Source organism: Panthera uncia, chromosome A2 (assembly GCF_023721935.1).
Source record: "Panthera uncia isolate 11264 chromosome A2, Puncia_PCG_1.0, whole genome shotgun sequence".
In the NCBI taxonomy this organism is placed as follows: Eukaryota; Metazoa; Chordata; class Mammalia; order Carnivora; family Felidae; genus Panthera; species Panthera uncia.
Window position 1 is genome coordinate 212,649 of NC_064816.1, and position 19,713 is coordinate 232,361.

Consider the following 19,713-nt stretch of genomic DNA (forward strand, 5'->3'; position numbering starts at 1 on the left):
CCGCCGCCCGCCGCCGGCCGTTTGCTGCTCCCTTGCCGGCCGACGCGCCCGCGCACGCTCACGCAAGGCACGCAAGGCACGCACGGCGTGGGGTGGAGGAGCGCGCGAGAGCGAGGCGGGCGGCGCGCGCGGCAGGCGCCTGCCCGGGCGACGGTGGTCGCGGAGGGACAAACTCAGTGCGGGCGCCTCTCTCACAGGGCTCCGAGTAAGGGGACGGAGCCGGGCCTGGAAGCCCGAAGACGGGGCTGGGAGGGGCGGGGCCGAGTCACCTTGGCAACCCGGAGCAGGGAGCGGGGGTGTGGCTGGGGGCGAGGCCCGGCTCCGAGGAGGCCGAGGGGAGAGGCCTGCGCGGGGTGGGGTCGAGCACCTCCTCTTCTCCGAAAGGGTCTAGGCTTCCACTTCCCTCGTCGGGTCTTCTATCCCAAGTGCCACCTTTCTGTCCCCCCGCCGTCCTCACTGGTTCTGAGCACCGGGCGCACTCTCACCTCCGGGCCTTTGCACTTGCTGTGCCCCCGCCGGGTGCACCCCAGACACCTGCGTGGCTTGCTTTCTCATTTTCTCAAGCCTTTGCCCTTCTCAATGGCACTTAGTCCCGCCTGATGAACCATAGAGTCGGCTCCACAGTGGAAGGGGTGTTTATATCTTGTTCCCAGCTGGACTCCTAATAGCGCCTGGTACACAGGTATTCCATGAACACTCGTTGAATAAATGCAGGGAGACCCGTTCCTGGGTCGAAGGAGGACTGCCCTCTGTGCCTCAGTGTGACCCACGGGATAAGACAGCACAAGGCCTGCGGGGTGTGGCCTTGTTTTTGAGAGCAAAGAGAACCTAACCACTCCCCTCTCCAAAAAATTAATCAGCAAAAACTGCACTACCACCTGGCACAGGCCCGGAACATTTCTGAGGTTAGTTCCAGCCCAGTCATGAACTTATTTCTCTCATCTACTCAACAGAACGTTCATGGGTCACCTGCCACATGCCACACTTTGTGATGGGTGGTACAAGGACACAACACGGAACGCAACGCAACAGGCAATGAAAGTGGCTCGGTGGCTCGGGGAGACAGAGCTGGATGCAGGCACCCCAGCCCCGTGAGGCTGAGCCAGAGGATGGGTCCCTAAGTAGTACTGGCTCTGCCTGGGGAGACAGACAGGGTTTCCTAGGGGAGGGGGCATTTGAGCCAGGGCTTTGAGGAATGAATAGGAGTAGGTTGGAGTTGGGCTTCCCGCAAAAGGGGGCACAGGAACCAGAGTGTCAAGGCATTAAAAATTGGAGCCTGTGTACAAAGGATCTTGAATGTCAGGGTAGGGACAGGGACTTCTCTGACAGTCAGTCTTGTCCCCCTCAAGGTTCAGGGGTGATTCCAAGCCATTCCTGGTCTGGCCACTAGAGAGTCTGCGGGTCCCATCACTGGGAATCCAGGAAACCCCAGATCCAGGGAGGGCAGTTCATTTCAGGCCACTCAAGCCCAGCCCCTAGCTCATTTCATACCACCAACATTCATTCATTCATTCATTCATTCATTCATCCTGTAGAAGTTTATGAGGTATTGAGCAAGAGGCCTTACAACCATCAGGCCTGTGTTCAAATCCCACCAAGTCATGCTGGCTGTGTGACCCTGGGTAGGTCACTTAACTCCTCTGTGCAAATGGCAGAACCCACCTCCCGGGTTTTGGGATGGATGAGGCTGGGAGCACACATGGGCACACACGGCACTTCATTGGTCCTCGCTGGTCCCCCTGGGTGGGCCAAGCTGCATCCCACCTCGAGACCCCTGTCTGGTCATGCCCTCTGCTGGGCACGCCCTTCCCACTGTCCCTTCTGTTTCCTTGCTTCTGTTTCCAATCCCTTCCTGAGGGAGCCCCATCCCATACTGCACCCCGCTGCCTGGCACCCTCTTTCCTTCTCCTACAGCTATCCCCAAATCCAGGAGTTATCAATGGCGTCTCCCAATACGTGAGGCCAGTACTCAGCATCTAGTAGATGCCCCATAGATTCTTGAATAAACGAATAATTAGTGAGTGCCTGCTGCGTGCCAGGCCCAGGCAGGGTTTGTGTACTGTAAAACTAAGAGCTAAGTACGTGCTGGGCCTGAAGTTTAATCTTCATGCAAGCACCATGATGTGAGAAAAATTAAGACCCCCATTTTACAGTTGGGGAGACTGAGGGCTCAAACATGGTCACGCGGCAGGGCCAGGACTCAGGCACAGGCCATTGGGTCTCTGTGCCCTCTGCATGGGCTCTTGCCTGCTGGCTACCCTGGGACTGTGGCACTGGAATGCAAGCACTCAGGCCGTGTCTGCAAATGACCCGGTGTCTCTGCAGTTCTGGGGCCCTCAGGTACCCACTTCCGGCCCCGTGGCTACCTTGCTGCTGTTGCTGCTGCTGGGACAGACCTGGGAGGGCGCTCTGATTGCCAGGCACAGTGAAACACAACTTGAGGGTTGCCCAGCACTTCCCGAGAAAGGCTCTGAAAGTGGATTGAGGAGGTAGGTGGCACCTGGGCCCTACACATACCCCCCAGGACAGGGCCATGCCTCCCTCCTCAGACTTCCCACAACACGGTTGTGCTTTCCCCTAGACACTGCAAGACAAGGACCAGCAGCCCCTCCAAGACTCAGTCTTTTATCTGTAAAGTGGGTCTGCCTCCCACCTCCCAGGGAGGCTGCCTCTGCAAGTGGCGGCTGTGATTATAGTCTCCCAGCTCTCTCTAGTTGCTAGACCTTTCACGTGCCTTCCCCTTTGCCGGGAGCACCCTTTCCTTCCGCCGCGCTGAGCCGGGGGCCTCAGGGGCAGAGGGGAAGTTGCCCTGACACTGTGCACCCTTGAGTCTCCGCCTTGGGCGGGTGACTTCTGCTCTTGCTAGGGTTCCTCGCCTGTCACCCGGGGACACAGTAGCTTTGTCCTCTGTGTGGGGAGATTTCAGGAGGTGGAGCCTGTACAAGGGCAGGGCCCCCCCCCCTCCTTATCCTCTCCCAGGTTCACTCTGTTCCTTTTCTTGTGGCTTTGTAGTGTGTTTTGATCTTGATTTGGGGCAAGTGACCATGTTTGAACTTCTTTTCTTTCTCATTTATTTTTCCAGATGAGAGTTAGAACGGTCTTGGTTCGTTCTCAGGAGGGACCAAGCCATGGAGATTCTGATTGGAGCCACATTCAACCACCAGAGAGCTGGTGGCATTAAGTGGCCTGTCCTGGGCCAGGGGGCAGGTGTGCCCTCATGTATTCACCTGCTTAGTTCAAATCAAGCCTCAGGGAGGAGCCTTCGGGGACTTCGGGGTTGGAGAAGGCGAGTTCCCGTGTTGCAGGCAAGAGACTGAGGCACCAAGCAGGTAGGGCCACTGGCCCACCAGCCAGGATTCCTACAGGTGTGAATGTGCCACCGTCTGAGTGCGCAGTTTTTGTCTTTTAAAAATTTTTATTTGTGTATTTTGAGTTATGTCTTTTCTCCCCCATTTTAAAATTTTTATTTGAGAGAGAAACAGAGAGAGAGAGAGACAATGAACCCCAAGCAGGCTCCACACTCAGCCTGACTCTGGGCTCCATCTCATGACCCTGGGATCACCACCTGAGCAGAAATCAACAGTCAGACACTCAACCGACTGAGCCACCCAGGCATCCCTTCCCTTTTTATTCATGTTTGTTGGCTTGTACTTTTTATTTCTATTTTTCATTTTATTCATACACACCCAGGTGTATCTCCAAAAGCAAGCTACTCGCTTACCTGAACCGAAGGCACATTTACCAAAGACACAGAGCCGGGGCTAATCCGCAGCCTCATCCAAGCGGGCTGCTCATCTCCATGGTTTCGTCTCGTTCCGCATCCTGTGGTTGTCAGTTCTCCCACATGGGACATTTTTGGCCGTGACCTTACACACGGCATAGGCTTGGATCAGGCCAAGCGAGTTCTGGTGCTTTCTCTTCCCGTTCACAGGCCCAACCCCAGGACACTGGACACCTGAGCAAACAGACGACGGGCCAAGGTGGATGACAGGACAAGGGACGTGCCCAGGTCGCCCCTGTGCCGGGTGGTGAGGACGTGCCCTGGGGGCGAGAATGCTGCAGGATAGAGGACGCGCCCTGGGGGCGAGGACGCAGAGGCCACCGGCCGGACAGCGGCGAGCGCTGCGACCCCCGGACACATCTGATTTTGGCCGCTGAGACCCGCCTCAGACCCCTGACCCCCAGCACCGCGAGGCGTCGGGTTTGTGCGGCTAGAATCGCGGTCATCTGTTAGAGCAGCAAACGGGAACCGAATCCATCAAGCTCTCACGGGTCACGTGCGCACACGCTCGGCCGCGCGGTCTTCCAGTCCCCGCCCTGGCAGGTTGTCTCTCCTACCATTGGCCAGATCTGGGTCACATGGTCACGCCTAAACCAATGGCTAGCAAGAGGAGGGTGGGCCCTACCTTTGGTTACAAATCATACTGCCGGCTCCCCGCCCAAGATCTGGTCACTTTGCGGGGACGGGGATGCGGTGGGGGCGCTTGGGGGTGGCGTGGAAGAGTTGCAGCGGGGATTGCATGGATTGAGCAGGAAGGGCCTGGAACCCAGGCTGAGAAGCCTGGACTTCGTCCAGGGGCCATGGGGAGCCACGGTGGCGTTTGAGAGGGGAGGGCACATCCGATGAAGGCGTCATGAAGCCCAGCTCTGACCAGAGTTCTCCCGTAGCATCCACCATGCCCGAGTCTTCAGGTGCTGCCTTGGTTATCAACATCACATACCCTATCGGAGAACCCACAAGGCCTTGAAGGTTTCAGGTCCTAGTGCAAGGGCTGTGGACATTAAGTGAGTGTGGAGTCCATCACAAGCCTTCTTCCGGCTTGAGGAAGGTGGGAGCTGGGGGGGGGGGGGGGGGGGGGGGGGGCGGGGGCGACCCTGACCGTTCTGGATCAAGCTAAGACCCATATCCTGGAGGCAAAGGTCTGCACTTTAGGGTGTGTGTGATTCCTATGGCCCCTGCAGACCCACTGCTCTGGGTCCTAAAGGCTCCCCTTGAATAAAATGTAAATGGGCTTATTGAAAGCTGGTTTTGTCCACTACGAGCGACAGAAACTCAGCTTAAATGGACTTCGTCTTATTGGGGTGGAGGAGTTCAGGTGCAGCTGGATCCAGGACTCCAATAGCGGCACAGGGAATTTCTGCTGCCCCCTCTTGGCTCAGCATCCCACTGGATTGGCCTCTCCCTGGCCATTGGTAGGAGCCACCTGCAGCTCTAGGCTCCCACCCATCTAGCTCAGGCAGGAAGTTGGTGTCTCTGGATCCCAGAAAAAAAATCTCAGAGCTTACTCCTCCCGGCTTGCTGAATGTCAGATGATTCTAATTGTTTGAGCCTGGGTTGGTGTCCATTCCTGGGGTCATTTGGACTGGAAGCACAGGAGGTGATTTCTCAAAGGAAAATCCAGTGCTGGAACCAGAACGGGATGCCAGCCACAACCTGGGGGCTGGCCCCCAATGTCCGATCCAGAATGGGGAGGGACCTGCCCCACACACAGTTCAGCACATGGGGCCTGGGATCTTGCTGCTCTGGTACTGTCCCGACACTGTGGGGCTTTGTGACTGCCGGAAAGTCACTTTCCTTCCTCCAGCTTCAAATACCCGCTCTGTAAAACGGATGCCTGCCTCACAGCATTGTGGTGAGTGGCAGGGAAGACTCGTCACGCGTCTTCCCTGGACACACAGCTATCTGCTGGTTAATAAGAACCTGGACACACATGTCGTGCCCCTACTGTGCACCAGGCACTGTCCCTGGCGTCCTTCCTAGAATCTGCAGGACTGGGATCTGTGCCCATTTTACAGGTGAGAAAATGGGCACAGAGAGAAAATGGCCACACACATGGCCTAGCCAAGGCGGCCTTCCCCCAGAAGGCCCCTTCTCGTTCCAGGCCCCAGGGTCACCCTCCTGCTCCTGGGGGCATCTATACCGCCGCCTGCCTTCATACTTGTGATCACTCTCGTTTGTCCCCAGCCAAAGGGGACCCTCTCACTGTGGCACCAAACCCAGTCTGTAGCACCTGCTTGCACTCGTTGCCCGTTGCTGCTCTAAGGAACTGCCACGAACGTGGTGGCTTGAAACAAGACACATTCTTCTCTTCCAGTTCTGGGGGTCAGAAGTCCACCCCTGAACCAAAATCGAGGTATTGGTAGAGCTGTGTTCCTTCCGGAGTCTCGGGGGGGGGGGGGTCTCTTCCTTGATTTTCCAACTTCTAGAGGCTATACACTGGCTCAAGGCCCCTTCCTCTGCCTTCACAGACAGCAATGGCAGGTCACGTACATCACTGTGACCACAGAGGGAAGTGGTCTCCGCTTTTGACGATCCTCTGATTCCACTGGGCCCACCTGCGAATCCCGGACCGTTTCCCTGATCCAAACCTTTGAGGTGGGTTTTCTCTTACCTGTAGCACAAACATCCTATCACTTCTGTCCCCACACCCCCTTCCTCACCATTGTTCAGTCCAATGCGATTTAAATGTCCTCCTCCTCTGGGAAGTCTGCCTGGGCCTCCCCAGTCTGCACTGGGTATAGCATCCTCCATCACAGTCCTGATCACTTTAGATTGTCATTGCCTGTTTTCTGTGGGGTCTGGAGGAGTGAAGCCTGGGGCCACGGGGAGTCATGGTGGATGTCTGAGCTGGGGGAGGAGCCTTATGGCAGACAGCCAAGGTAGGAAGTGGGCTGCAGGGGATGAGGCTGAGACCAGTTCAGGGTGGACAGGAGGGCATGAAAAGGAGAGACCAAAAAGGGGGGGGGGGGCGGAGGGCTCCCCAGAGAGGGCCAGTGTCCTGCGTAAGGTCACCCAGCACATGGCCTCTGGGTCGGAGAGATAGGCCAGGATGGGAGGCAGGAGGCTGCTGGCAACTGGTCTCAGTTTCGAACCCACGCCAGGCCAACAATGACCCTTTGGTTTGCGCAAACCCAGGCTGGGGCGGCTGAGCCACAGCAGGGTCAGCCCTCGGCCAAGGCCACAATGTCCAGCTCTTGCACACCCCTGGTGAGGACATAGGGTCCCGTCCCTGCCCCATCCCCAACCGGGGGAGAACCCCCTCACATACTCAGAGGCCAAGGACAGGCCAAGAAGCTGGGTGTCCTCCCTCAGTGCCACTGGGCAGGAACGTGGCCCTTGGCCACGGGTGGGGGCACATGGGTCGGGCTGAGCAGCTGAGATGGGGCAGAGGTCTCGGCGTGGTGTATGCTGCTGACAGATCTCGTGTACACAGAAGGCGTCTGCTGTGTGGCTGCAGGGATCTTTGGGTTCCATACCTGGGGAAGGAGTGGGGGGAGATGCGGGAATGGGGGGGGTGACGAGGCACCCCCCCACAATACACCACACTGCTCTCAAGCGTTTTTATTTTCCCGAAAGCATTTCCCCTCTTTGAAGGCCTATATTATTAATGTGTCCATGTACGGATTTCATTTCCGCGGCCCCTGCAAGCCATGGGCTTGCTGATGACAAGACAGGGCGTTCCTTGGTCACTCGGGAACCCAGCACCCTGAACAAGCCCTGCCATGAGGAGATCGTCAAGAATTATTTCTTGGAAACTCAGAGAGGGGCTGTACAGGACCCCCGAGCCTTTGGAGGATGCCCTGACAATTTGGGGGTGGGGGGGCTCCCAAACAGGAAGAGTGTCCGCTGCACTAAGGCCCCAGTGGTCACTACTTTCCAGGGCCACGCTGATGTCTGAGGTCACTGTCACAAACTGGAAAGTCTGGGATTCCAGGTGGCCAGGGGCCGCAGACACAGCACTGAACCTGGGGAGAGGAGAAAACCCTAGCCAGTGAGTTCTCTTTGATGCGGCCTGGGAGGACCGTTTGCAGGGGTCTGGGGGGCGGGCGCGCCCGGCACACTGTGGCAGTCGTGCGGTAGGATCGCTGCTGTCCACGACGACGCCGGGAGGGACCGTTGGTGGCTCTGGGTCTCCCGCTGTCGCCCCTGCGCCCCTCCGCCTCTGCTGCCGCCCGGCCCTCGCCCACTCGCGCTTGCTCACGCCCAGCTGTGCCCACGGGCTCCAGCGGCCAGGTGGGGGCCCCCGGGGTGCGAGTGGGCGTTGCCGGGACTCAGGTCTCCGGAAGTGTGTGGGCGCACCCGGGGCGGGGATGAGTCTGGGGGCGCCACGTGAGCGAGCGACCGCAAGCAAGCCAGGACGCGGCTGACACGGAACCGCAGGCCGGCTCCCCGTGGGTCCCCGGCGAGCTCAGCCGCAGCCCTCCGGCCGAAGACCCCACCTCCCCAAACGCGCGGTGAGCCCCGGAACTCACACCAGGGGCCAGGCTGGCCCTCTCGCCCCGGCCACGGGGACACCTTCCCGGGCGAGTTCTCGAGCTCCCGGGTCGCACTCCCGCCCCCCCGCCCCCCCGCGCAGCTGCCCTCGGGGTGGCCAGGCCCAGCCCCTGCACACACCGTGCGCGCCCCGGCCCCGCGCCCCGCCCCGGCCCGGCCCCGCCCGCAGCCAGCGGGACCTTTATAGGGAGCGCCCGGCCGCGGCGCGCTGGGAAGTCGGTGCCGCCGCCCTCCCAGCCGCCCGCCCGCCCGCCCGCGCCTCCGACGCGGGGGCCGCCGCCGTCTCTGCGTCCGCCATGCGTCCCGGGACGCCGGGGCCACTGTGGCCACTGCCCTGGGGGGCCCTGGCTTGGGCCGTGGGCTTCGTGGGCTCCGTGGGCTCGGGGGACCCCGCGCCCGGTGAGTGGGGCGGCCGGAAGGGGCGGGCGGGGTGGGCCACCCACGTGGGCCTGCCCGGAATGCGGGCCTTGGGGGAGACGTTGGGGGCACGGCGGCCGTGCTAGCCGCTGATCGGGCGGCCTCCTCAGGTTCAGTCCGGGAGGGCTTGGGGCTCCCCTCCCCCAGCCCCAAAGGGCCTGAAGGAGGGTCACCAGGAGGTCAGCAGAGCAGATGTGACTCCCTTTCACAATTGTCAAGAGTGGTCGTCTCGTTGACGGCTGACATTTATTGAGCGCTTAGTGTCTACCTCTCGCCTCCTTGAATTCATGTGATAGCCCATTAATGTGTGTACTCTCACGCCCATTTTCCGGATGGGGGAGCTGAGGCGCAGTCACACAGCCCGTCGGTGGCCGAGTCAGGATTCGAACCGGAACCATCTATGTCCTGAAGCCCCAGAGAGGCGGGAGTGGGTGGGGGGGGGGTGGCAGGCCCCAGGACCTACACCGGAAGTGTCAGATCCTCCCCAGCTTTGGCTTAGGCAGATGGGCCATTGGAGTCCCGTACCTGCCACTTGTTAGGGGATGCCAGGCAAGGAATATCCCCACCGCTGGCCTCAGTTTCTCCTTTTAGAAGACGGGTGCCAGAGTGCTGAGTTCCCAGAGCTGCCCCCTGGAAGGAACCAGCAAGCTCCTGGGGATGGGGGCCGGGGCCATTCCCGCCCCCATGTAAGGGTGAAGGGATTGAGGGCTATCTGCCTTCTGACCCCACCCGGCAGCCCCACCCCAGCCCCGCATGAAGGGGAGAGCTGAGCCCCCTCCCCGAAGGCCGTGTCCCCAGGGAGATGTGAGCTCATGCAAGGAGAATGTTCCCAAGTTGGAGTGAGTAAGAGGCGGGCCAGGCAAGGGGGGGCTGCTGGGCGAGGGGGGCTCTGCGTGCCCTCGGGCCCTGTCTAGACAGAGGGCAGAGGCGGAGAGGGGGCTCCAGGGCCCACTGACCCTGGCATGTCGAGCTCTGAGTGTTTGACTGGTTGGGCAGGACGCCAGGCCTGGGCCTGGGGGCCTGGGGGCCTGGAGCAAGCTCGGGGGTGGGGTAGGGAGAGCTTCCCACCAAGAGTGAGGGTTGTGTGTGGGGTGGGGCTCAGAGAGGAGGAAGAATCCCAGAGGGATCAAGAGCAGAGCTGGGACGGGAGCACCTGTGCAGGTCTCTGCCCCTCCTTCCCACGTTGGGAGCAAGATCACCCCCTGTGTAATCACCGAGCGCCAACTGTATGCATCCCCCGTGGGTGGAAGGCCTGGGCGTTGGGAGCGGCATAGGAGGGCACCTCTGGGCCAGTGGTAGCTGTCCCCCTTGTCCGCAGGTGGCGTCTGCTGGCTCCAGCAGGGCCGAGAGGCCACCTGCAGTCTGGTGCTGCAGACTGACGTGAGCCAAGCCGAGTGTTGTGCCACCAGCAACATTGACACCGCCTGGTCCAACTTCACTCACCCGGGGAACAAGATCAGCCTTCTGGGCTTCTTGGGCCTCGTCCACTGCCTCCCCTGCAAAGGTGAGCTCCTGGGCATCAGCCACGGGTCAGGGTCACCGCCAGCAGGTGGGGCAGCTGCGAGTGAGCTCCCCACCTTGGGGGTATGCAGGAGGAGGGTGAGGCTGTTAGGAAGGGTGTTTGTGGGGGGACCCGGGGCTCGGAGAGAGACAGGGGACCTGAGGTTCCAGGCCTCAGCCTCCCTCTGTTGAGGATTCAGGAAGAAGCTTGGAGGACTCCCCAGCTTGGTTTCTAGCCTCTAGGCCCTTGCCCATGCTGAGCCCTCTGCCTGGATGGCCTTTCCCAGCTGCACCCCACCTGGTATACCTGACTCACACCCAAGTCCTAGGAAGATGGATTTTCCTAACTGGCCACCGGGGTTTGTGACTCCACAGTCAGTGCTCCCAAACACTTGATCTTCCCATCACCGCAGATTCCAGCGATCTGTGGTGGGGCCACAGATGCACGTTTCATAAGCGTGTCCCTTCTGGATCGTGTCCTGAGAAATGCTGCCTCTTTCTTCAGACTAGGAGCTCTTTGAAGGCAGGATGATTGAGTGAATAAGCCAAGACCTACCCTCTGCTCTGGAGAAGGGGTTGGGGATCCTCCCAGGCCTCTCTGGCCGGGGCTGAACCTGCAAGGGCCCGGCGGTAGTGTGAGGCATGGCTTGAAGGAAGTGGGCATCAGGACCAGGGTGTTGGAGTGTGATTAGGAGTTTGCCAGATGGAGAAAGTATGGGATCAGGCCCTAGTGGGTGGGGTCAGGGCAGGGGAGCAGGGAGGAGGCTGGAGCTGAGGGCCAAGCCCAGAGCCCAGCTGGCCACTGGGATGTGATTAATCCCTGCTCGGCCTGGCTGGGTGGTCTTGGGCTCACTGCCATGTGCCCTGGCTGGCTCCCTCCAGAACCTACTCTGGGTTCTGGCAGGGGGAGGACAGACTTCAAAAAGTGCCTGGCCTGGGCATGAGAAGGTCCAGCTCCCCCCCCCCCCCCCACCAGCACCACATCTCATCTGGCCTTGGGGAAGGGAACTCAGTTCTCCCACTTCCGTTCTGCTTGTGAAGCCACCCAGGGGGAGCGTTTCCAGATGTGCGTGTGGGCAGGCAGCGTGGGAGGTGCCCAGGTGCAGCCCACATGCCCTGCCTCTGCCTGGTTGGGGGCACCAGTGCACCAGCTCATTTTATGCTCATGCTCCCCCTGTAAGGTGGGCACCCCAGTCAGCCTCACTTACACACAGGGAAACTGAGGCTGAACTCAAGAGCTCAAGTCTGCCCTCCAGGTCCACAAGCAACAGAGGTGGGGGGTTCCATCTGGGGTCTGGCCTGGAATTCTCATGCTGAGGGGCCCCTGGCTCTCCTCCACTCACAGCTGTGACGGGGCCTCGATTTTCCCCTTCTGTAAAATGCTAATGAAGTGTCATCACCTCCTAGGGGTGGTTGAGAGAAGGCAAGGAGCCTGGGAGGGCCTGTGAGAGGAGCAGCGCAGTAATAGGTCTGGGTGGGGGCGAAGACCCCAGGGAGAGACTTGCCCTGGCCAGACCCGTTTCCCTGCCTGAGAAATAGGGCTGGCGGGGGGGGGGGGTATCCCCTGGGCTCACTGGGCTCGGGATGTGGGAAGCCCCCTCCCCAGAAAATGAGCCTCAGGCCAGGTGCCAACGCCCCACCCTCCCCGACGGCTCCTCTGGGTTGGTCCTGGCAGGCCCGGGGAACAGACGCGGCCGGTCCTCCCCAGGCCCGCTTCTGGACGGGGTGGGGCCCCCCTCTGATGACGCAGCCGGGCCCCGCGCCGGCCTTCCCATAACCGCGCGTAAATCAGGGAACGGACGCCAGCCCCAGCGGGTGGCCCAGCTGCGGAGCGACACCGGGACTGGGTACTGGAAGCTCGTTCCTGGACCCCCAGAACCGAGCGGAAACAACCCACTCCCGCCCGTTCCGAGCCCCAACTCCAGACAGAACCCCAAGCCTAGGCGCAGCCTCGACTCCCGGTCCACCGGGACCGTGGCTGATCTCGTCCCCGACGGATCCCGCACCCAGACTCTGAACCAGTCGTCCTCTCCGGGGTTCCCGGACTCCCGCCCGGCCTCCGGCGTCAGAGCAGGGACGGGGGTGCCGTGGGCTCCGAGGACGCCCGGCCTCGGCCACGCACCTCTCCACCGCCACCACCGCCACCACCACCACCACGCGCGCGTGCCCTGTGTCCGCAGATTCGTGCGAGGGCGTGGAGTGCGGCCCCGGCAAGACGTGCCGCATGCAGGGGGGCCGCCCGCGCTGCGAGTGCGCGCCCGACTGCGCTGGACTCCCGGCGCGCCTGCAGGTCTGCGGCTCCGACGGCGCCACCTACCGCGACGAGTGCGAGCTGCGCGCCGCGCGCTGCCGCGGCCACCCGGACCTGCGCGTCATGTACCCAGGACGCTGCCGCAGTACGTGAGGGCGGGGTGGGGGCGGGGCCTGGCGGCGCTCTGGGGGAGGGGCCTAGCGAAGGGACAGCGCCGCCGGATTGGGTCTTCTGCCGGGGTCGGTCGGAATGAGGAAAAGCGGGGTGGGGTTTCGGAAAGGGAGGCTCACATGGGGTGCGAGATTGGGGTGCGTGACTCAGGGAGGGGCTTGCGGGTGCAACCAGAGGGGCGGGGCCTGGGTGTGGAACGAGGGTGGGCGGGGCGCGCGGAAGGGGTGTGGCTTCCGGCGCGGCCGGGGGCGGGGCCTGCGGGTGGAACCTGCGGCGGGCTGGCCCCCGCCCCTGACCCGCCCTGGCTCCCCGCTCGCAGAGTCGTGCGCGCACGTGATGTGCCCGCGGCCGCAGTCGTGCGTGGTGGACCAGACCGGCAGCGCTCACTGCGTGGTGTGTCGCGCGGCGCCCTGTCCCGCGCCCTCCAGCCCCGGCCAGGAGCTCTGCGGCAACAACAACGTCACCTACATGTCCTCGTGTCACCTCCGCCAGGCCACCTGCTTCCTGGGCCGCTCCATCGGCGTGCGCCACCCGGGCAGCTGTGCAGGTGTGGCGCGGAGCGGGGAGCGGCGGTGGGGCCCAACCTCCCGCCCCTCTCCGCGCCCCCACTTTTCTTTTCGTCCCTCCCGCTCTTCAGGCACCCCCGAGCCGTCAGATGCGGAGTCGGAGTCGGAGGAGGAGAACTTCGTGTGAGCCCGTGGGGCCGGCTTGGGCCTGGCGTTCAAGGCCTCCCTGTCTTATTTATTGCCACAGCCGAGTCTAATTTATGTCCCATGGACACTCCCCAGAGCCTGGGCCGGGACCGCTTAGGAGGAGCCCTGGAGCCCCCTGACAATACCTTGGAAGGATTGGGGGAAGGGGGCCTGGGAGTGGGGCTGGTAGGTGGGGCTCCCACTCCAGGCGGGAGGACCCCATGCTTCTGCTCTAGGGGTTAGCTTAAATTATGGTCACCACGGAGAGGGCTGGGGATTGCCTGCCAGCAATTAGTGAAGAGGCACCCCCTCCTTCTAGACCGCAGACTGGGAGTAACGAAGGGGTCCGCAGCTCGGATGTGTATAAATGAGCCGCAGAACATGCCCAGGCCCCACGTAGGCCAAGGAAGCAGCCACTGTCCACAAGCAGCTCAAGGACTCCAGGCCCTACCTTCTCGGTGCCTCCATTTCCATTTCCCCAGGACGTCCTGTGGTGGCTCCTGAGAAGAGCCCAGTGTGTCTCCTGGCGGGGGAGAGGCCAGAAGAGAGCACTGTGTGTCGTGGTGCCCAGTGCATTTTGGGCGGGACCCAGTGGGGCCCACAAAGAGCCCCTGCTCACCCACCGTGGGGTTTGTGTGCCAAGGCCCACCGCACACCCTGCCTCCTAGAGCTGTAGGTCTCAGCGGCACCCCTCGTCCGTGCTGCTCCATCCGAAAGGGAAGTCCAGACCAGGACCCCTCGGTCCCATGAGACTTGCCTTGGCCAAGCCTCTAAGCCCAGTTTCCAGGTGCACCCGCCTCAACCACCAGCCGGCCGGGAGTTTTGACACCTGCCAGATGCTGGCTCTGGGCAGGGTCGCTGCCTTCTGTTTGCTCAGTGTCCCCTCCCCGCGGCTGCATGTGGCAGGGGCTCAGACCGGACGGGGGGGGGCCCAACAGGCAAGAGCCCACCTCCCCGAGTTTGCAGCGAGCCGTGCGGGGGCCAGTTGTTCCCACCCTCTCCTGGCCCCTCAGAAGTGCCTTACCTGTGACACCCAGAAAAGTGCCCTTGAGGCCACCTCCGCACCCTGGGGTCCTGCCTCACCAAAGAAATAAAGACTATAAAAAGCCGCTTCGGGGCGTCCGAGCCTCGGTCTGCCTCTCTCTGAGCCTCTGCGCAGTCTCCTCTTGCTAGTGCTTCCACCCAGTCGGAAGCGTAGGGTGCTGTGAGGGTGGTGAGTGGGGGGCTCTGGGAGCATCTGGGGGAGATGCCTTCTGTCTCTGGGCCTCAGTGTCCACCTCTGGGCAGTGGGCGGCAGCCAGGGAGAGGGCTGAGGTAGGTGAGGTGCAGGGTGAGGCCGGGGGGGCGAAAGGAAGCCTTCGTAGGGCAGGAGACAGAAGAGGCAATCAAGACGGCTTAGGGCGCTCCGGAGAAGCCACCGGGTTTAGGCTCCAGAAACAGAGGCCTGGCCTGGAAGGGCTGGGGGTGTGATGGTCGCCATAACACCGTTAAAAATAACACGACGACCATAACACCAGCTGGGACTTACCCAGACGTGGCCATATGCCAGCACTTTCTTCAGTGAATAACAGACTTCACGGGGGGCCAGGCCAGCCTGAGACTCTACACAGAGGACCAGGAGACCCCCCATCCCCATTGGTTTCCCCATCGATGCCTGGGTGTGGTTAGCTGGAGGCCGAGGGAGAGATGTGCTAGGCTGGGCCACTGCTTGGGCAAAGGCCAAGAGGCTGTCCCGAGTGCAGGCTGTCGGGTGGGGGTCGGTAAATCCAGAAGGGCCGGTGGTGAGGAGGGCAGGGAGGGGCCTGGGTCCCGAAGCCAGAGGACCAGATGAAGCCTCTGAGCAAGCAGCTCACGGTCTCAGGGAGGCTGTGGCCGAGCCACACCCTTGGCCTCGCTGAGACAGAAACTCGAAGGATCGTGGATGGGCCCTGGAGGTGAACCATTGTGTCTGGTTATTCAGTTAACATTTTATTTGGTCATTTGGGCCCTTTGCATTTGGAACCGATGCCCTCTCTACCCCACCCTCCACCCCACGGATACACCAGGCTTCCTGGAGTTCAGGGGCCCACGGATGCCCTGCCCCAGCCGTGGAATTTCCAGGCAGGAGCTATCTGAATCATTTACCACCTCATTTGTGTACCCCGTGCTGTTGTGGTTCAGGCAACTCCCGCAGGAACCCAGCGGTCCCGGGCAGGGGACTGGGCTGGGGCCCGTTTGGGCCTTCGAACCACATCCTGTATCCAGCTTACGAAGGCAGACACCTGCGTGTACACATCAGGGGTCTTAGGGTCGCCGCACCAGAGTCCAGAGAAGGAGACCAGACCATGTGCCCGGTTCCTGCACACCAGGGGTCCCCCAGAGTCCGCCTGGGGGTGGAGGGAAAGGCAAGGTCAGGGGTCCATCTCTGGGCCTCTTTCCCTGGCCTCCCTGCCTCGAAACCCTTCCAAGGCTTCCTAGCGCTCCTCCAGCAAAAAACTAAACTTACGGCCTTCAAGGGACTTGAGCACCTAGCCCCCACCCATCTGTCTGCACTCCTTTCCCTAGGTTCCTGCCCCACCAGGCTTCTGGGCTGTTCCTGAAGCAAACCAAGCTTGGTCTGGCCTCTGGGCTTTTCCATATCCTTGAGACCTGTTACTGCCCCCATTGGACACTGCTGGTATAAATATACAAGTCTGCAGTACTTTGTGCAGTACACAACTTGCACAGCTGTATATGGCAGCCCTGTGATGGGTGTCTCTGCCTGGCATGCCTTCCCTCAGATCTCCTCAAGCCTCCTTCAGTCTCAGCTCAAAAGGTGCTCTTCTCTGAGAAGCCTTCCCGAATACTCACCCTAAAATTCCCGCTTCCTCCCCTCCTCTCCCCTTCCCAGTCGTATAACCCTAACTGTAATCTGAAATCACCTCTGACCCTAGGAAGTAGGTACTATTAGTGTGGCAGTTTCACAGGTAAAGAAAGGTCCAGAAAAGTGAGGTGACTTTTCCAAGGCCACACACCTGGGAAGCGTCACAGTCGGTTGGACTCCAGAATCTGTTCTGAATCACTCTCTTGCCAGGAACAAAAAAATCCTCCAGGCTGTTTCTCCCTCGGCACCAGGGCCAGGGTTGCCCAGAGTCCACGCAGGGTCTCGGGAGGAGGAACTCCTTGACGGAGATCTGTTACCGCCCCCTACTGAACGCTGCTTGTAAGTACACAAATCTGTAGCCCTTCGTGCGACGCGCGATCTGCACGGCTGTACCTGACAGCCCTGTGACCTTGGAAAAGTCTTTGTCCTTCCAGGGTCTCAGTGAGGCTTCATCTGGTCAAAGGTGAGCTTAAGGACTTAGTTCCCAAGCCTCTGCCTTCTCTAACCCTGTCTGTGGGCCTCAGTTTGCCCATATTGCAGGAAGGTAGGGTGGGGACCCAGTGTCTTACCGAGCAGAAGCCACGCCTCCGGCGGTCCCCACTGTGGGTGCAGAGCATGGCAGGGCTCAGCTGACCCTTCCAGGAGCTGTTGCAGGCGTCCAGGCCCAGCACGCGCACTTCGGCCTCCATCAGCCCGGGTGGCAGGTCCTCGAAATCGGATACAGAGCCCCAGCCAGCCACCCGGCAGCGTGCCCCAGCCCTGAGTGGCGTGGCGTCTCTCCGTGGCAGCCTCAGCAGCCCCACTGCAGGACCCAGGATGGCAGAGCCGTTGAGCTGCAGAGAGACCGCTGACTTTGGGTTTACCCCCAACCACCCATCAGTGTTCATGCCTCAGTTTACCCGTCATGACGCCTTGGCTCTCTGTGGACTCACGGGGAGGAATCGGCAGCCGCTGCCGTGAGGCTCAGGAAAGCCTCTTGCTGCCACGCGGCCTGCCCATCAGGCCTCACCCGTTCAGACCAGGACGCTGGCCTCCCCAGCTGCCAGCGGTGTCCTTCCAACCAGCATCTCCCCTGCTCGCAAGCTCTCCCATGGCTCCCCATTGTTCCTGGGACAATACGTCCTGGCTCACCATTCGGCCCTCCCCTCTACCCAGAATGAATTTGCTGTCATTCCCTGGTCCCCACCACCCCACCCCCACTACCCCCCCCCGCCCCCCGCCGGAACACCCTCCCTATCCAGCCTTCAGGTCTCAGCTTAGATGCCACCTCCTCCAGGGAGCCTTCCTAGACTCCCAGGATAGGACAGGAGCCTCCTCCGGGTTCCATGTGCCCCTGCCAAGGCCGATTTACCCAGCTGCCACCGAGTGGGACCGGAAGCTCTAAGGGGACCGGCCCTGGGGTGTCCAGGGCCCCAAACAGCTGGTGGGCGCTCAGTCAGCGTTTATGGGATGAATGACTCAGGCCCCTGGTTTTGGTACTCACTCCCTAACCGTGGCCATATCCTGACCGTACCCCAGCCTCAGTTTCCCCAGCTGCATAACGGGATGGGTGACGAGAGCTGTGGGCTCCAGGTTTTGGGGTTTCACAGATGAGCAAAACCCACATGCCAGCTTTGGCCGCGGATACTCGCTGCCCCCTTTTCATTTTGCTTGGAGAACAGCCCCCGCCCCCAACCCTCTCGTTCCCGGGAACCTATTCCTGTTACGCTGAGCATCTCTGTTTTGACCTTTCACCACATTTGGACAGCAGGCCTGAGGTGTTTTCCCTTGAAAACGGAGGCCCTGGGGGCCCCTGGAATTGAATTTGGGGCACCTGAGCGTCCTGCGGGGGGGCGGCCCCCAGGCAGGCAGGGGTGGGGGGGGCGCTCAGAAAGGACGCCCCTGTGTGGGCAGGGAGGGAAGGAGCCACTTCCTGCCCGGAAACCCCGCAAAGGGCCTGGGGGGCAGCGACTAGAGTATCTGGTGTCCTAGAGTCTCACGCGTTTCCCCTTTCAGCGTGAACATCGGGGCCTGCCGTGCGCTACAAACGGCCATAAGGAGATAGAAATCCCTGCGCTCCGAGTCTGGAGGAGGAAGCAGTGAACGTTGGTGAAGAAGCAAATGGTTTCAGCTGTGGGGGACACAAGGAAGTTGGGACAGAGGGACGGGATGGGGAGATGGGGGGGCCGGGGGAGGGCGGGTGACAGGGGCTTCTCAAGGGAGGCCCCAGAGGAGGGGACGTTTGAGGGAAGACTGGGAAGGGTTGAGGGACAAAGCCATGCGGTGTCTGGGGGAACGGCGCCCTGGAGGGGACGCAGCCAGTGCAAAGGCCCGGGCGTAGGGGGCACGGGGGCCACGCCGATGGCTCAGTCTGCCCCCGGGGGGCACCGAGGGGGCAATGTGGGAGGCACAGAGGGCAGAGGCGGGACATAATCCGACTCGGGTGCTCACAGGACCTTACAGCTGTTTTTAAAACATGAGAGGTCGGCGTGGGGGTGGCCAGGGACGGGCCAGACCCGCGTCCGGTGCCCCCCCCCCCCTCCAAGGCTCACCTGCAGTAGACAGATGTCGTTGGCGTGGGTGGTGGGCTGGTAGTCCGGGTGCCTGACGACGGTGGAGATGCCCAGCACCTGTCGTGTGGGCTCCGAGCTGTGCAGGACGTGAGCCCCCAGCACCACCAGGCCCATTCGGGAGTCCCTGCAGGGGGAGGGGCAACTGAGAGCGAGCCTGGGGTCTCGGCGTCCCCGTCTGCAGAACGGGGTGCGGCCCCACGACCATAATTACGTTTATTTCCGTCCCCACCTCAATTACAGCCTTCACCTAGATAGGCGCGCTATTAACGTTAATACATATTATCGCGAGGTACTTAGAACAGGGGCGATACTTCCTACGTTTCTTACAGCCCCCCCCCCCAGTTACAACGTTACCCCCAATATCTTCCGTGGCAACGCCGTGGTTATTCAACAGGAAACCCCGAGCGGACACAGGGCTGCAACCCCGGCTGTGGCCACGACGTCGCTCTCACACACTCTTCTCGCCGAGCCCCCCCCTTGCCGTCCGGAGCCGGGGGCCTGGGGCCCGAGTGGCAGCGGCGGGGGCGGCCCCCCAGGGTGGGCTCACCTGTGGCTGAAGCAATGGGCCGCGGAGACCACCCAGCGGGAGCGGAGCAGGAAGCCTCCGCAGTGGTGCTGGCCCTCGAAGGCCACAGACACCATGTAGGGCCGGGAGTGGGGCTTCACCTCGTGGCCCCCGATGATCCGGGCTCCCCGGGAGCCTGCAGGAGGGGCGGGACAGAGGGGTGATGGGAGCGGCTCCGGCACCTGCGGGGGGGGGGGGGGGGGGGGGGGGGCGAGGCGCCCGGACGAGGTCCTCGAGCGTGCCGGGAGGGAGCCCGGACTCCAGAAAACCCTGGGCCTGGGCCTCCGCCCCGGCCCCCAGTCCCAGCTGAGGCCGAGAGGGGCAGCGACCCAGAGGGCTGAGTAGCTGCACGGGGTCGGGGGCTCTTACCTGGGGGGCCCGTAGGCAGCGTGAGGGCCACAGACACTGCCAGCAGCAGGCGGCCCAGCTCGTTCGCCCGGGGCCCCAT

At 61.8% G+C, this 19,713-nt stretch overlaps 2 protein-coding genes across 4 annotated transcripts; one reads left to right on the forward strand and one right to left on the reverse strand.

Moving 5' to 3' along the window:
- Nucleotides 1-8,493: 8,493 nt before the first annotated feature.
- Nucleotides 8,494-14,415, forward strand: FSTL3 (follistatin like 3). 3 transcript variants are annotated; one of them, XM_049639480.1, is made up of 6 exons: nucleotides 8,496-8,674; nucleotides 10,011-10,196; nucleotides 12,373-12,588; nucleotides 12,934-13,161; nucleotides 13,252-13,303; nucleotides 13,626-14,415. In XM_049639480.1, exons 1-6 carry the CDS (start codon nucleotides 8,572-8,574, stop codon nucleotides 13,675-13,677), a joined length of 837 nt encoding a protein of 278 aa, XP_049495437.1. In that variant the 5' UTR covers nucleotides 8,496-8,571; the 3' UTR covers nucleotides 13,678-14,415. The 3 variants fall into 3 exon arrangements, with proteins under 3 accessions (XP_049495436.1, XP_049495437.1, XP_049495438.1); XM_049639479.1 differs by having other exon boundaries at nucleotides 8,494-8,674; nucleotides 12,934-13,303; XM_049639481.1 differs by having other exon boundaries at nucleotides 8,497-8,674; nucleotides 13,252-14,415.
- An 852-nt stretch (nucleotides 14,416-15,267) lies between these two features.
- On the reverse strand, nucleotides 15,268-19,713 carry PRSS57 (serine protease 57). Its single transcript, XM_049643177.1, is given in 6 exon segments — nucleotides 15,268-15,521; nucleotides 15,523-15,672; nucleotides 16,718-16,981; nucleotides 18,680-18,824; nucleotides 19,248-19,401; nucleotides 19,635-19,713. Coding segments are annotated over 6 exon segments (879 nt in total). The 3' UTR covers nucleotides 15,268-15,434.

Bases quoted from the DNA above. Each gene is read 5' to 3' on its own strand.
- FSTL3 (XM_049639479.1), top strand. From the start codon at position 8,572: ATGCGTCCCGGGACGCCGGGGCCACTGTGGCCACTGCCCTGGGGGGCC. The intron at 10,197-12,372 runs GTGAGCTCCTGG...CTGTGTCCGCAG, and splicing joins CCACTGCCTCCCCTGCAAAG to ATTCGTGCGAGGGCGTGGAG. The intron at 12,589-12,933 runs GTACGTGAGGGC...CCCCGCTCGCAG, and splicing joins GTACCCAGGACGCTGCCGCA to AGTCGTGCGCGCACGTGATG.